The 18,015-nt window shown below is 38.8% G+C and overlaps 1 protein-coding gene across 1 annotated transcript; it reads right to left on the bottom strand.

The window, feature by feature from the left end:
- Positions 1–6,078: 6,078 nt before the first annotated feature.
- MAF (MAF bZIP transcription factor) lies at positions 6,079–10,311 on the bottom strand. Its single transcript, XM_075576742.1, has 2 exons — positions 8,767–10,311; positions 6,079–7,613 (listed from the first exon to the last, which is right to left on the bottom strand). Exons 1-2 carry the CDS (start codon positions 9,786–9,788, stop codon positions 7,607–7,609), a joined length of 1,029 nt encoding a protein of 342 aa, XP_075432857.1. The 5' UTR covers positions 9,789–10,311; the 3' UTR covers positions 6,079–7,606.
- Between the last annotated feature and the right edge of the window lie 7,704 nt (positions 10,312–18,015).

Here is an 18,015-nt window from a genome sequence, read left to right as displayed (position 1 = left end):
AGGAGCAAGGCTTTGGGCCTACATTTGTAAAACGAGCACACTCGCTTTGAATTCTGAAGCAACCAATTTAAAATGACTGAGCGAGTGTTCTAAGGGTGAATGTTTATTTCTGGAGAGCAACATCAATATCTGTTGAACACCGGAAGCACAAAATCTTACAATATTTCGGACTGGAACACAATGAAAAAATGAAAGATGAAAAACAATGACAATTTTAATTTTTAAATTGAGTAGGGAAATATTATTTTACAATTGTGTGTATGTTTTCAAATTCTGCATGACATGACATATATATATATATATATATATATATATATATATATATATATATATATAATATATATATATATATATATATATATATATATATTTTTAACAACCGTGCAATAATCTAATATAAACTTGTGAAACATAATAAGATTTCCACTTTGCAATGTTAAATCTCTATTTAAATCACTTTGCTGCCACACTGGCCTGCAGCCCATTTCCATGCACTTTGCAGCCCTCCTGACAGAGCACAAAGGTTTCCATAGCTGTTAAGGTGTGCAACACATTATAAATCTCCCCAGCATTGAACAGGTTGATCAGTCTTGGTGCTGTGTGTCTGTCTCTCTCTTTTTTGTGTGACAAACACACACACATGCAATCCTTATCAACCCATCACATTTTAGTACCCACTGAAAAAAAGAACAGGTCACCGTTGCTGTTTGACAAAATACATTTCTTTTTCATTTGCTACCGGAAATAAAAGTTGGGGTGCTACATCTATCTGTAGTGCAACTACTGCGCTATTGGCTCTCAAGAAAGCAATATAAAGCAGAATGCATGCATTATATTTTATTTCTTATATTATGCACTGCAATTAAAAGGCTATGCACAAATGACAATAACAAATAAGATATTTCACATTTTGCACAAACAATGCAAACAAATAGTGTGATTCTCCTTTGAGGACAAGATGCATTATTTGCTTGTGTCATTTAAGATGTACATTCTTCAACAAACTCCTCTAATCCAACATAGTTACACTTTATATTGGGTATGAATTGTGGTTGTTGTGAAACGCAATCTCTAAACTGCTCGGAAAAAAATGTTTGTTATGCAAATAAAGAGAGTCCCTGTCAGAGGTATGTTCGAGGTGATGCAAGAGCTCACATTTAATGTTTGCGTATTGGTATTGCTTTCTTTTAATTTGTCTGTTTCACAGACATGCTTTTAGAATTGGGTTCACAGTAGCAGCAGAAACTGGGTGTATTGTGAAGAACAGTGCAACCTACATACTGTATCTATATCACCAGATATCGCTGCAAAAATAGCAACAGAATCAGAAATATATGAACATGCAAAAAGAAAACTTGTTGAGGGATTTGGGCACAAACCAAAAAATATCTTATTGCATTTTATCATTATCATTTCGATGTGTGAGCAGAGGTGAGTCTGCCTCTCTTTTACATGAAATCAGTGGTTTCATTTTAAATAAATAAAAGCTATTTTTAAAGACGCACCTTCATTTTAAAGCTACTTTAAAGAAGCGCGTTTCTTGTCCCTGTCTTTCCATGCACTCTCCAATTATTCCTGCCTTTCTAATTTATGTGCTGTGCAACAGATATTATGTCGTACATTTTTCTGATTTTTAGAGGGCTTCTAAACAAAAACTGCCCCTTTCATTCATAGCAGCCAAGGGGTTTCCTGACCACTAATTACATCTTTATTACAGTATGTGTCTTAACATTTTTGGGGGGAGTATTTATAAACACTTTTTGGGAAGCTGAACAAAATAAGTTATTCTAAAACACTCTTTTCATGCAATCTATGATTATCCCTTTTTAAAAAAAAAAATAATGTCGCAATCTACATATTTCTGCTTTTACCTGCAATTTTATGTGCTACAAAGGAATGTGGCTATTGTGTAATTAATAGGAATAAGGCACGTGTTATTATTTAATGTTTCTTTTATGACTACTAACATCAAGAAAAAACAATATGTTTAATATGGTATAAATGTGCTTTTATTTTCTCCATCAGAGCAATGCCGCCATTCCGGAAGCACAGGTGTTTCAAACAGACCTAAGGTTGGATAGTTGAGGCGCTCTGCAATGCCTATACATGCCCCTCTGGCGGTAAGCGGTTAATGATAAATACATTATCCATCTAAATGCAAGTGCACACGAGCCTAGCGATGCTAAATACAGTTCTCTGACTATTCTCTTTAGAAAAAAAATACAACATAGAAAAAAAATACAACACAGAAAAAAAATAGCTGTTCCCTTTCTAACTTTTTAACCTCTTGCCAAAACTTTCTATCAGTTGTGGAGAAAGACGCTAAAATGAAATTCTCCAGCGGACAGAAAAATGTGGATACCAATTTCTCTTTTTTTGAGTTTGCTAAATATTTCTCAACAGCTGCACTGTGTTCAAAAATATGCCTCTTTCTGTGGTTCAGCTATTTGCACAAATACAATTTAAAAAAAAAAAAAGGTTATTTTCCAAGCACAACTTTGGCTAAACTCCAGTTTCCTAAACAGGTGCTGCTTACAGTGAGTTAAAATTAACAGCATCTTTTAAAGTTGATTAAAAAAAATGTATTTCCTTTCAAATCGGGGTATGCTGTATGGATAGCAATCTGTGGCATTTCAAAAGATAATTCTAATGTACTCTATACATAATTTACTAGCTCAGTCCAGGAAGCACTGTATATCTGATACTGTATTTGCGTTCAAGGATATATTGCTATTAAACATTATGAATGATCTTACATCAAAGGCTCCCCCCGTACAGCACACTGAATGCTGTTAGCAAACAGCTGTGTTGGACATTTTCAAAAAGGTGCAATTGTATTTACATAGCCCCAAAATCTCTTTCCCTTTTTTGCTCTACTCTCATACTTCATTGTGAAATGTCCCTGTAGGTTTGGTATCTTGAAGAAATAATTATTTACCATTTTGAGAAGCCTCCATGAATTTAGGCCTCAATTGGGACTTGAGAAAATGCGCATAAAATCCGCTTTATGCCGGGATTTATCAAGCTGCGATGCGCGGTATAGTAACCCGATCCGGCGTTTGTTACGATTCACGTCAATGGCAGTTAACGTCGGATCGTGTTAAATATCGCGCATCAGAGATCGACGACTCTGCCCTTAATTATGGAGGCTTTGGAATAGCTAATGCATTTATTTCCCAGTCCATGTATAAAACCCTTTCAACGCCGTCTCAGAATTCTGGTTGCGTTCACATAACTGCAACTATCATGTTTATTAGTAAGTGTAACTGCACCTTTAAAAATATCAGTTTAGGGTCATTTTTACAGAAAAGGTATGCAGTTATTCATAGTTTGGAAAGAAACGTTATTACAAAAAAAATTATACTCTTTTATATTTTACATGGTTTAAAATATTCTGAGTAAGTTACATTTCGTTAGAGTCCGTGATAAAAGCTTAATAGTGAACATGGTACTTCCAGGCACATTAGTGGTCAAAAGAAAATATTTTAATTTGACTTCAGTTACTTAGCAACGCCTTCACCTATTATTAGGTATATGACACCGTAGTTGTATTTTTATTGTGTGTTTAACGTGTCAGTAATTACTATGTCTCGTGTTATCAATAAGAAATAAATAATAGGTGAAAAATATATATATACATTATAGCATGTATAGTTGGCAGCCAAAGCGTTCTTTACCTGCTTTCCATCAACCTTGTTCATAAAATGTTGGTTATTTGGAATTAAGAAGAATGTGCTATAGTTTTTCTCCCCTCCCCTGAAAATAGAGGTGACACATTTTACTGATAAAGATATGTTTGAATGACGCTTGTGCTGTTTTTAACCACGCAAAAAATGTATTAAAAAAAAAACAACAATTTTAAATGGCATAAAATTTTATGTATCCTGTTTTGGATACCCAATGGAGGTGCTTGGCAAACACCATCTATCCAAAAACCAGAGATATGGGGTCAAATTCTAACATGTGATGTCGACAACTCCGGGAAAACTAATACAGTGCAATAATAATCCCAAGAAGCTATACGTTCTATTCAACAATGAGTTACCCAAGAAGTCACCATTAAATGCATAAGGCTCAGGACAAAATATGACACTGAATATTACATATGAACCCAGCAGGGGTAGCATGTATTAGATCTATCTTTTGCATATATTTTTTTAAATCAAAAGGGGAATAAAATAAGGTCTGAATGAATACATATGGCAACTTTGTATACTCGAGATCAGAGACAATGTGTAGGGTAATAAACCACAGGTTTATTTCAGGGGACAGATGCCTAACTAGCATTGCTCGAAGCTCTACAATTCCTTTTCTTTTAAATGGAAATTGTTCTTCGAGCAAATTAATTTGTTCAGTTTCTAAATACCAGTCTTAAGTTCACAGTAGTAAAACCTGGAATGCCCTGCACATTTGTTTGCATTTGACACATTTTCATTCATTAGACCCCATTCAAGCCATTGATTGTGGACTTTAAATTCTTCATATTTTTTTTATAGAGCTGATAAGGTTGGAGAGCAAAAGTTTAACCCTTCGCACACATGGGGACTTGCATTGCATGGAAAATGATTCCTTTAAACCAAAGACCTAATGGGTTAAATTGCTGTCGCATATTGCGCAAGATACATAAGCATTGGCAATGACACTGAATATGTATGTAACATGACCCCTTTCTCAGGATTTTATATTTCTAAATGCGAGGAGGAATATTTCCACCAGAAAATAAGCGATCCCTTCAATCACACTGTTTGTCCTTTAACTACAGATTAACTAGAATATGAACCTAAATTAACTAGAATATGGATCTTTTATCACTGTTCAAACACTGGTGTAACACAATAGGTCAAATGCCAAAGGGTAATGGTTTTGTGATCATTAGAAAATGGATTACTATTTTATTTAAAGTATAGCAAAGATGAAAAAGAAAATATTACACACTAATTGTGCACGGCGAATGTGGTTTACGAGAAAGACTTGTTATTTTAATAACATGTGAGTACTAGACATTTTTTTAAATTACATGTACCTTCATGTAATTAATAAGCATTGAATGGACACTATATAGGTTACTTTAGATCAGCTGCTTATTTTACATAGCACCTCCCCTCCCCCCACTGACTATATCATAAAGTATATGAATAGAAACGGTTTCAGCTTACTGCAAGAAAAAAAATTGTCCAATTGTCTAAATCTAACAAGTTGACGTCCCTGAAAGTAGCTAAAATATTTCTGCACCAAGATGTTTTACTTGGTGAGATTAGTATAATGTTATCGTGTCAGTACAAACTATCATATATGTTATAAAATGGGAACGTTTTTTGGTCAGTGCTTCCACTGTTAGTAATTTCTGCGACATTCCATATCTGTGACAGATTCCTTAGTTGTACATAGGTTTGCATCAGAAATATTACGGCCAGTTTGGGGTCAAGTTATTTCCTTAATAAACAGGAGCAACCTAACAAATGACGGTTTCCATTCTGAATCTCCTGCCTTCATTAGCACGATTCTTCCAAATTAGTGTTAAGCGTCAATGTCTAAAGACTGACGCTGAAGTGTCGTCACTGGGTTCAATATGTGTCATTTTCCATGAATCAAATGAAGATGTTGTGGAAAAACAGAAGTAAAGTGTGTGCATTCCTAAAGAGAGGCCGGTCAAGATGCATTGGACATGAATGGAGGACATTACTAGGAAGAGGCTTCTGAAAAGTTAAAGTGAATAACTTTACACCTTATGAAATCCACATGTCAAAATGAAGCACTTTCTAAAGTAACACTTCAAAATGCTAAATCTTTGCCAACCGACCTCTGTGATGAATCTGCTGTGTATATTTTAGCTGCTGTGTCACAGTCTGGACAGTATATAATGCAGACACATACGGTGCCCCTTTTTACACACTGCACACTTCCAAGCTTAGTACAGAATCAAACATTGCAGTTTATTATTGTAGATAATTTTTTTCTCTTGATATAACCATAGAAGTGAAATGAAACAAAGCACAGAATACATCACACGTTTCGTTAGTAACTCAAAATATAAAACAAATTTTGCACAGCAAAATATGAAAAAGGAAAAGTAACCGATGAGATTCTATATTTATTACGGTAAGTTTACTTTCCATTTTAAACAACATGATATCAGTCCCTGAAAATAATGTTCCTGGTTATTGCCTTTAAGACTGTGGAATTTGTGAAGTTACAGAAAAACCAGTTCTGCCCCACAAAACAACTGTAAAAAAAAATCTGCATTGTTTTAAAATTGTGCAGTAATGCCATTTTTTTTGTTTATAACTGCATAAATTTGTATTAGCGTTCTAAACAGTTTAGCATTTTTATTATATGCTTGCAGGTTATATCTTAGTGCAATTCAGTCCCAAATACTTCAATTTTGAGAAAAAAAATAGAAACTAAAAACAAACATACATTTTTGAATGTAAAATACCCCTTAGATATAGATAGGGGTGCCTCCCCTTTTAATACTTTGGTTTTCAAATACAGTCAGTGGTAAAGCAAGGACTACTGTACATATACCCAACTTATATTTCAGTTGCAAGCACATGCTGCAAAAGCTACTTTTTTTTTTAAAAAAAAAACAGTCCTTTTAAACATCACAACAGTAAACAATTTAGTGCATCAATCTTTAAAAAATTCTACATCTAAACAGACCTAACTCGTTCCATTGTATCTATAACATTCCTTTATCTGTAGCATACATTTTAACTGGGCTAACAGATTATAAAAACTAGAATTAAATTATGGACTACAAGCCCATAGCATTCCACATTTGACAGCAACCAAATGCAAAAAAGGGTGAAGATTTGTTTAAAAAATAAAAAAAAATAAGACTGTTTTATTAGCTCACAGCATTGTTTTAGTCCCAAAACAAGTTACTTTTAAACACCTTTCAAAGTTCTTTATATTTCTTACTTTTCCCACATTTAAATATCAAAATCCATTCTGGCATCTTTTGGAGGAAATGCCTTCAGTGCATTTTTAATGGAAGTCTGAAGCTTTGCATATCTCAAAAGCAGTTTGTTTGTTTTTTTTTTCTGCAAACTTTCATGGGGAGGATCTATGTTGCACTTTTTTGTTTTCAACTCAAAAAAGTGATGAGGCAACAAAACGAAATGATAAATGCCATGCCATATTATTTTTTCCAGAAGTCCATTTCCAAGCAAAACCAAAAAGAAACCAAAAAAAAAATGAAAGAAAAAATAATGATACCATACACGTCCAGCATGCAAGGCCTTCTTATTAATATAATGTCTCTTTTCCATAAAGTCTTTTGACACAGTTACAAGTTCATTGTTTGCTAAGACAAAGTAGCAACAAGCATAATGCATGAGATGAGAGTCTAATGGCAGCAGGCTGGTCTCACTATTTAGCAGACCAGGGCCAAAACTCACATGAAACATTGAAGTTTGATGCAGGTTTGGATTTGGCTTTCAGATCTCCTTTGTTTTTTTTTTTAGAACAGCAACTCTCAAAATGATGAATTCAGCTGGATGGAGTCTACAAATTCACATTCTATTGCAAGCTCATATGGAGAACTCAGGATGGTAACATTCTCTGATTGCTTTCTCTCTCTTTTTGACACAGCAAGTTCAAAAACTCATGACCTTAAAAACAAATAAACAAAAATAAATATATATGTATATAAAGTGGAATTTTTTTTTGCAAGACAAGCCCACAGAAAGGAAATAAACTCATGAAAAGTTGAACGTAAAATGCAACCTCCCCCTCCCCTAAATCTCTCAAACAAAAATAATATCACCCCCTTCCCCCCCCCCAAAAAAAGTTCTGATCAGGGCTGCTTAGATGAAACATCCCCACATCCCTCCCCACTCAAAAGAAATATAACCTAATGGGTCAGTAATAAAGGGGTGGGCTGTAACAAAAGCCCCACAAAACGTATTTTATTGTTGTATTCTTAATAGGGGTGCCATTAAAAGTATATATTTATTAGTAACAATAACATGAAACAGGTAGCAAGCTGAGTTCCCCCCCCCCCCTCTCCCAATTACAGAGTGGGGTAAAGTGTATGTGGGGCAAGTTCAATAAAAAGGTGGGGGTACCGTGTATCTAGGGAAATCTGAGCCCCCAATTACAGGGTGGTGGTGTGGGGTGTAAGGTGTATCTGGGGTAAACTGATCCCCTCCCCCAATTACAGGTCGGGGGGCAAAGTGTGTCTGGGGCAAGCTGAGCCCCCCAATTACAGAGTGGTGGTGTGGAGGGGTTGGGGGGGGGTAAGGTGTATCTGGGGTAAACTGATTCCCTCCCCCAATTACAAGTGGGGGGGGGACAAAGTGTATCTGGGGCAAGCTGAGTCCCCCAATTACAGGGTGGTCGTTTGGGGGAGGTGGTGTATCTGGAGTAAACTGATTCCCTCCCCCAATTACAAGTGGGGGGGGGGGGGCAAAGTGTATCTGGGGCAAGTTGAGCCCCCCAATTACAGGGTGGGGGGAGGTGTATCTGGGGTAAACAGATCCCCTCTCCCACTCCCAATTACAAGTTGGGGGGCAAAGTGTATCTGGGCAAGCTGAGACCCCCCCTCCCCCAAATACAGGGTGGTGGTGTGTGTCTGTGTTTTGGGGGCAAAGTGGACTCTTTGGCAAGCTGAGCCCACCCCCCCCAATTACAAGGTAGGGGGCAAGTTGAGTCCTTACCACCTCCCCCCTCCCCCCCATAAAAGGGACCCCCCCCCCCCCAGAGATGGGGAGCAGAAACACAAGAGAGATGGGAGGGGGGTGGGAGATAGCGAGAGAGACTCACATGAAATACTCCGGGGAGGAGGGCGGCTGGTTGTCGCCGCTGCTGCCGCCGCTGCCGGCCTCCCGGTAGCCGCTGCCCAGCAGCTTGTGGTACTTGTCCTTGTAGGCGTCCCGCTCCCGCAGCAGCCGCGCGATCTCCTGCTTGAGGTGCTCCACCTGGGCCAGCAGCTGGCTCTTCTCGGACTCCAGCACGTGGCGCTGCTGCACCCGCTTGTAGCGGCACGACTGCGCGTAGCCCCGGTTCTTCAGCGTCCGCCGCTTCTGCTTCAGCCGCACCACCTCCTCCTTGCTGACCCCCCGCAGCTGCCGGTTCAGCTCCCGCACCGACATGGTCACCAGCTGCTCGTCCGAGAAGCGGTCCTCGAAGTGGTGGTGGTGGTGGTGCAGGTGGTGGTGGTGGTGGAGGAGACCCCCGCCCACCACCGAGGACGTGGGGGAGCTGCCACCACCGCCACCAGGGTGTGGGTGGTGGTGGTGGTGCGGGTGGTGGTGGGGTGGGGGGGGTGGTGGACCCCCATTCTGTGCTGCGGCTATCACCGCAGAGACCACCGCTGCTGCAGAGCCCAGGTCTTCCCCTGGCACCCCCCCGGAGGTGGCATACTGCTGCCCCCTGGCAAAGCCATCAAAGCCCTGGAGTTGCTGCTGGGGGTTGTTGTTGCTGATCAAGGCTTCCACTGCGTCCTCTGGGCTGAACCCCAAAGCCTCCGGGTTGACCTGTTGGGGGTACCCGGTCATCCAGTAGTAGTCCTCCAGGTGACTCTTCTGGTCGCTGCCTGAGCCCGGGCTGGGGTCCGAGAAGCTGGGGGAGGGGGGTACCGAGCTGCAAGGGGTGCTCATGGGGGTGGAAGAGAGGGATCCCCCGGCGATCAGGCGGCCGCACTGGCTGATGATCCGCTCGCTCTCCGCCGGCTCCTTCTTCACTTCGAACTTCATCAGATCGAAGTCATTAACATATTCCATGGCCAGGGGGCTGGTGGGCAGGTCGGAGGAGCTGCTGCTGCTCATTGCCAGCTCTGATGCCATGCTGCTGCTGCTGCACAGTCCTGCAGAGGGGAGGTCAGGGGGCTCTGACCTGGGACACAATGAGCCAGCTTGCTTTCTTCAGATAATCAAGAGTCCAGAGAGATAGAGAGGAGAGAGAGAGATATGCACAATGTTGCCTTTGCACCTTTAGTGGCTGCCTGCACTGGTGCACAGGTTAGCACACAGGCGCAGCTCAGCATGAGCTTTGCAGATTATGTGCAGTTCCTTTGCATAGATTTGCTGTCCTTTTTTTTTTTTTTTTTTTAAAGGGAGGTGATTGAAAAAAAAAAAAAAAGTAAAAAAATAAAGAGAGAGATTTCCTTATTTAACTGTTCATTGTCAGCATTGGGCAAAGTTTGCAAAAAAAAAATTAAAGAAGTGGGGAGAAAAGCAGTGTCCAGATAAAAAGGGAGAGGAGTAATAATGGTGATGGGCTAGAGAGGGAGAGAGGAGAGGGGTCAGAGAGAGAGAGAGAGGGAGCACCCAGGCTGCTGTCAGTGAGGAGGGAATATTCTGGGATCCTTCACTTTAAAAGCATTGCTGAGTTTTATAGCTGCCCTGACGTCACGTTCCAAATAGCAAATGGACTGGGACAGCGGACCAATGGGAGCCCGGATCCCCGGGCCTAATTAGCATAATAGTATATCAACTTTTGGGAGCTGTCAATCAGCTGACTATCAGCTGGGACTAAACCTGTTTAACTCTTTAGTGAGAGCTGAGCATGGCATAGGCATTTATTATTATTATTATTATTATTATTATTATTATTATTATTATTATAAATGCATATTGATGATGTTGTTGAACAGAAAGTTGCAGAACAGAATTGCTGCTGTTTTTTAGACAAAGCATTATTATTATTCCCCTGGGTGGAGGGGGATGTTGTGGAGTATTGTACAGTAATGTTCTGCTTTTAGCTCTCTGGAGGCAAAGGGGTTAAGTATCAAACGTCCAAAAGTTTAACCATGCAGATGCCCACATTGAATAGCACAGCTAGGTAGGTTTCTATATTTCATGAATGTTCACTCATTCGCTGCCAGGTGAGATATGCAGTGAGCTGCTGGCAGTGATGGGGTTAACATGCAACTTTCCAGCAGCATTGTATGCTATAACTTCTCATTCTGCATGAGCATTAGTATAGGGTGCACACACAACACAGAGTGGTAGGCGTACAGAATGCTGGTATTGTATATGGGGGTCTGTGAGAAGGATCTAGCTCTTCAAGCAGGGATTTCCGCTCACATGTATATCCCTGAATTTATGTTTGTAGTATATACTGTTCTGTACAGCACTGATTGCACTGTCACAGCTGTGGAAGTAAATGCACCATGTATCCAGTGACTGCTTACTGCACTCTGCTTTGTAATTATTCCCCAAGGCTGTCTCTTTGGTATTCATATTTGTGTACTGTATGTATATTGTATGTGTGTTTGAGTGTGTGTATACATGTGTGTGTGTGTGTGTGTGTGTGTGTGTGTGTGTGTGTGTGTGTGTGTGTGTGTCTGTGTGTGTGTGTGTGTGTGTGTGTGTGTTTGTGTGTATTTAGTATTGTATTATTTTAGAAACCTGTATTTCTAATTTTCTTTATTTTTCTCAAAAACCATGATGTACATTTTCCAATATAAAATGATACTTCTAAAAAGTATAGCCTAAATACATAAATACATGTGTGTGTAATGGGATATACAGTGTATATATATATATATATATATATATATATATATATATATATATATATATATATATATATATATATATATATATATTGATTATATGTCTCTTATATATGTGTTATATTGTTTTTAACAATACACAATTTACTAAGGTATATATACACACACACACACACACGTATAGATAGCAAATCTGTTCCTCATGACACATGCCTTGCTTTGCACTGAAGGGGTTTATTTGCATTGTAAACCGTGCAGCCCAGGGATAGCTGATTTTATTATTATTTCTCCATAGCACAGGACAAGATGAATCAAATCTGTGAGGTCCAGGGAACTGTCAGTGTGGCCCCGGCCTGCCCCTGCTCTGCACAGTTAGTGTCATTTGATCAGTGTTTGCTGGGACGCTCTTTGCACTTACACATTTAAGTTAAACTATTTTGTACTTAAGTGACACAAAGAAAGCAAGCCCCATACGTTCGTAAAGAGAATACTTTATAAATGTTATCTTCTGCCAATTCGTGTTCTGCTTACAGTAGCAGTCTGCTTTATTTGAATGGAAATAAACATGTATGTCATTGTAATTTGCATGTTTTCTGCAATTGTATGTATCTATATATGTATATTTACACACACATGTATATATGTATATATGTATATATGTATATATGTATATATATATATATATATATATATATATATATATATATATATAGTGCCAACAATTTACACAGCGGATTACTAAATAGATTTTAGAACACAGGGCATTATAATACAGTAATTGCAGCAAACATAATAGCACCCAAAATAAGTAAATCCTTGCCCCGGAGATCTCACAGTGTAAGATATCACCCCCCCCCCATCCTCTTATAATAATGATATGCATTTCATCAATAAAACATTATTTTTTTATATATGATATGTTTGTATTTGCACCAAATACTTTGATTACCTGTTTATTTTTGTGTTAAAGGTTCACTGCAAAAGCATGTGTCTTGGATTATTTTGGTTCAAAGACGATTGCTCTTATTTATAATGTTAAAAAGGTATGAATTGCGTCCAGGAACATTGTAAACAAATGAATGAGAGATACAAAGCATAAATAGAACTTACTCACTTGAAGAGAAAAGCATTGCAAGGACATGTTCTTTTGGGTTCTTTTATTTATCCTGCTAAACTTGCTCCCATATTTTTCTTAATTGTCTTTTGTTGATGTGGTGACTCACAAGGCTAATATAAGAAAAAATGTATTGTATTAATGCTTGTTTAAACCTCCACAGTGCCACCTATTGGCAAATATCAGTTTTATTTGATCTATTTCCAGCCTAAAATAATGCCAAGAAAAAGAAAAGGTACAGCCGGTATTTTGAGGGTGTGCAAAGCGATTGCAAGAGTTTGTGAACCATGCAACAAAAAAAAATTGCTATTTTTTTAAATGCAAAACATTTTGCGGCCTAGTCATAGTCTACCGGTGATTCAGCGTGCATTCAGTCAATATGGCTTAATATGATCATTTGCAAAGTTCCCTAAAATTGCTAGATTTGCTTAATGCTGAGATTGTAAATAGGCCTCATACGCCATGTTTTGCTCACTTTAAAGCATGCAAAATTGCAGAATCTAAGGCTAATTTTGCGACATTATTAGTCCTTTGGGGCTTGGTGAAACATTTTGCATAAAGAACGGTTAATATTTAGTGACATTTTGTCTCGTGCCTTTTATTATCTCCGTGTATATATATATATATATATATATATATATATGTATATATATATATATATAGATTATATATCTATATATATATATAGTGGGGGTATGAAATGTAAAATCAATAAGATGCGCAAGAGGCATTACATAACTACCACAATATTAGGATACATTTGCATAATCGGTAAGGAGGGTCCTGTCCCTAAGAGCTTACAATCTAAACAATTCTAGAATAATTTTAAGTAATATGAGGGTATTTATTGAGGTCTGTTACGGGTTAACGCATCCAATCTGGCAGTAACTACCATTCGAGTAAGTGGGATTTAACGCCAGATCGGGTGCATTAGCCCGTAACAGATTTTAATGAATGCCCCCCATACAGGGTTTAATGTAGATAGGATATTGAGCGGGAAAAAAAAAAAACCATAAGTAGACATGGTATGAATATGGGTTAAAAATACTTATTCTTCACATCCTAATTAATGTTAAGGGGTAGTGACTAAAATCTCTCAAAGTTGTAACCAGACGAACAAAATCTCAATGTCATTATTTTTAAACAATGTGCACTTGTAGACATGCTGTCGTACGCTATGAAGACATATTCCCGGCCATCCATTTGAATGGGGCTGAAATCTTCCTGAGCAAAGGGTTGGTGACCCAGCATATTGAATAGGGGTCAGTGATTGCTTTTTAAGCCCACGGAATCCCCCACTCATCTCATCCTCACTAGTTTTTTACTTTGGAGTGAGTGCATCAGACTGCGATTAAATCTTCACCTAATTCTATGCTGCCATGTTGTTTTATCCCAGGATGCAGAGCCTGTCTGAATACAAAGTAATGTAATAAGATAGCATCTGCATTTTGTAATCTTAGACGTCATCTATGCTCTAACACAAATTTGCCATTAATTAAATTAACTTTTGAAAATTAATATTGTGCATTAGTTATGTGCCTGGGGGGAGGGTATAGTTATGTGCCCATGGGGGTAGTTATGTGCCCTGGGGTAGTTATGTGTTGGGAGGGGGAGCTATGTGCCCTGGGAGGGGGGTAGTTATGTTCCAGGAGTGGGGGTGGGTAGCCATATATGTACTCTTGAAGGAGGGGTATTTATGTGGCCTGGGTGGTGGTGAGGGTTGTGTGGTAGTTATGTGCCTGGGAGGGAGGAGATAGGGGCCTGGGGGGACAGAGAGGGCCACAACAGAGGGAGGGGAGAACTGAGTGTGCTTACTTGCAGTCTTGGAGGAATTTGGGGGTCTGCCAGAGGCGGCCCACAGAGGTGCTTGACTCAGAGGGTGTCCATGGAGGTCCCTGTCAGTCCCACCGGCTTCCGGCAGGCCCCCTCTGAGAGGCAGCTCTGTTGATCTGGCCCATGTTAGGGTAACCTGCAGGGTGCCCGGACACCCTGACTCACTGGGCCTGGGACAGCAGTCCCAGCTCTGCCCTCCCACCCCCTTTTGTCAGCCCTGTTGCTACATGGAATCTCCAGTTTTTGCCGTCCCTCCAAATTGTTCCGCCAAATAGGTGACCGCCTTGTTTGGTTAGCGGTGATCCCGGCCCCGATTCTACCCGAATTGGAGAAAAGCATTCCACAGTTATACATTTCAGGCCTCTCCGGCCCTCAAGGGGTTATAAGAAAATACAATGTAAAAAAAGAAGGCCAGGACTTCCTGGAGCACTTGTGGAATTTTTATAGTGAAAGTAATAAGGCAAAAAAATAATCTTTACAGCTGCCACATGATTTCAAGCTGATTTTATGGTAATATCAATAGAATTAAAGTTACTTGTAATTCAGTAATAAATGAGATGTCTCTGGTAAGTAAGATTAATTGCTCAGCTATAAAGTTGTTTATCTGAAACGTAATTCCCAGAAACCTGACTTCTGACACTTAGTCATATATTAAACCAGCTTCTTGAACATTGCCCCCTTCCACTTTTAGAGTTGACTATTTATATCCAGTTCCTAGAGTGTATGGGCCAGGAACTCATCCTGAAGCCATTCCCCGATTTTATTATTTTCACACCAGTATTTACAAATGTACACTTTATTTTTTAAAGAAAAGAGGATTTACCTTAGAAATCTTCTCCCCCTTTCTATTTTGAAGACACAAATATTACTTAAATCTTTCTCAAATATAGTTACAACATCTTTGCCCCAATGTGTAATAAAGGGCATGGTTTGTTTACCCCCTTGAGTGCCGGTGGGTAGCTGGTACCACACATCCATTTCCCCTTTGGGGTCACAGTGGTGATTTAAATGGAAGGGGAAGGTCCAACCCTACAAAATGAGCAAAAAGCCATGACCTACAACATACATCATAACGTCCTCCAGGGCGCTGGCCGTCGGACATACGTTGTGCGTCAATAAGGCAACTCAAGGGGCTAAACCAGGGACACCACCATTACTTTTTTTAATCCTTTGACCATTGCATTCTATTCATCATTTAAACACTGAAATGGCTAATATGGGACTCCATGGATAAACCCCAGAATCTCCAAAACCGTTACTTCTTTGAGAGGAAAAGGCGGACATTTATTTTTTAAATCCGCAAAGGCCTATCAGATGTTTCAGACTTTCTCTAGCCTGTCGTGGAAAGATAAGAGTTAACACAAAAATAATCATAAAGGCTGGTTCAACAGCTACAGCATTAAAACAGTGTGCTAATGTAACCACTTCCGTACCCCCTTTCTGCAGTAATTATTATTAAGTATATTGATATGGGTATAATTGTCTTTATCTTTTCATGCAACGAGATCTGCAGAGTAAAGAAGAGAAAAGGCTAAAACCTCAGGTTGAAAATCCCACTTCCATGCATAATACATTTAAATGATTCTATCCATTCATCACTTTCTAAATTGTACTTCAGTCTCAAGATGTATTTACTTGAGCAAAACACTAATCCTAATTCTACCCTAACAAAAAACAGATGCATCTAAAAGCACCTTAAAAGCCCCCTTACAACAAGCTCCTGATTTCTTCAATATATCAATTTGCATTTTGTATGACTTGGATTCCCTTCAACTTTCTCTTAATCTTGATGTTTTTGTCACTGAGCTTTTTGCTTTAACAAGTCCTGTCAGCTTTAGCTGCATTGTTTTTAAATAAGAATTTTCAGGGGTAATGTAAACAGGGTTAGCTAGAATGACTGGTGGTTTAGTGCTGGCCTATGCTTATATCCTATGGGACAATAGGATCAAACGAGAAACCTCTGAACAAATAGGGACCCCGTTAGTAAGATCTATAATGGGGGAAGTTAATAGGTAGGACAAGGTTTTTAAGCTGTGAATACTCATTCCTCCAGAGGAATGAAATAAAAGCTAGAGTGGAAAAGGGACATATTGATGTTTTGGGTTCTCCTAACCAGTAAATGAATTATTGAACACCCACTCAGAGGCTGCTTTAAAGCAATATTATCTAATCTTACCAATGTATCAATAGTCCAGCTACCTGTACTTGTTTGTAACTTTCCCACCTTGTCATTAAAATGCGGCATTGTAGGGTTAGACTAGTACCACACACACACACACACACACACACACACACACACACACACACACACACACACACACACACACACACACACACACACACACACACACACACACACGTGGACACATCCTTTCTTTAAATGATATGCTATCAAATAACAAAGGAGTTTCCTTTCATTGAAAAATACTTTTTTGTAAAAAATAAATAAAAAGGCGCCAGTCACCGATATCTAACCCCGTAATAAGGCGACCAAAATTCCCAGTAGGCAATATATTGGAGAAATCCTAGTGGGCTGCTCTAAAAATGTAATCTGTGATACTTTATTTGAAAGAAAATATAGTTTGGGTGATTTTAACAAGCATTTTATGCTGTCTTCATTCAGGCCTCATCTACAGACCCCTGCAAACTGGCCCCCGTAGTGTCATTCCTTCGGTGCCGCGTCCGTCGTGGTCACCGTGGGGTTACAGCGCCATAAAAGACACTTAGTGCAGACTTTGCTAAATCTGATGTTGTTTTTTTTGTGGGCTCATATACTGAATGATGGTGTGAGATGTCCCTAACTTAAATCCCCCATGTCTTTATGTGTATTTTTATTTATTACATTTTCAAGGATTTTCAGCTCCGTACAAAGTGTTGGCAATGAATAGCTGGCCTAAAAGGCTTGCAATCCAATGTCTGGTGTGTGAGGACCAATGACATAAAGCTGGGCTTCATATCAAGTCATTAAACAGGTCCTCGGATTGGGGTTTGTTCACACAGCTCGCAGTACGGTCACACTTTGCAGTGTGTCTAACATCTTCTATAAATAGTGCAGCTTTAATGAGAAATGATTTATAAGAATATGGTGTTATTATTACATCTACAATTAGGCATTAATTTATCTCCCAAATCACAGCTGATTTATTGAAAGGGGAAATAGAATGGAAAGGTTTAAGGATACGTATGCTGAGGAAATACACTTGTTTGGTGCCACAGAATTTGAAATAACAGCCTGAATATTTTAAGTCATTATAATTCTTTAAATTATAAGCAACGTAACCTGTATAAAAATGTAACTGAAATTAATTGATTGCCTTTTTAAACATCTCACACAGAAAAGTTAAAGCTTCTCTGCCTTTGAAGATCCATGCTCTGTATTATTAGGGGTAATTTATGGTTTTCATTACCTGTATTTACTTCATAAATGAGCATTTTGTATTCATATTTATGTAATGTATTATGCCCGAGAATATATATCTGCTGTATTTGCATAAATACTCACTTACCTCATGAATTACTTAAACACAGTTGCCTTTTTTTTAAGCTTAGCATAAACATATGCACAATACATTCCAGTGCAGAAACCTTTCTAAAAATATGACTACAA

This window comes from Ascaphus truei, chromosome 19 (assembly GCF_040206685.1).
Source record: "Ascaphus truei isolate aAscTru1 chromosome 19, aAscTru1.hap1, whole genome shotgun sequence".
NCBI lineage: Eukaryota > Metazoa > Chordata > Amphibia > Anura > Ascaphidae > Ascaphus > Ascaphus truei.
The sequence above is the reverse complement of the archived record's forward strand: the minus strand, read 5'-3'. Positions and strand labels throughout refer to the sequence as shown.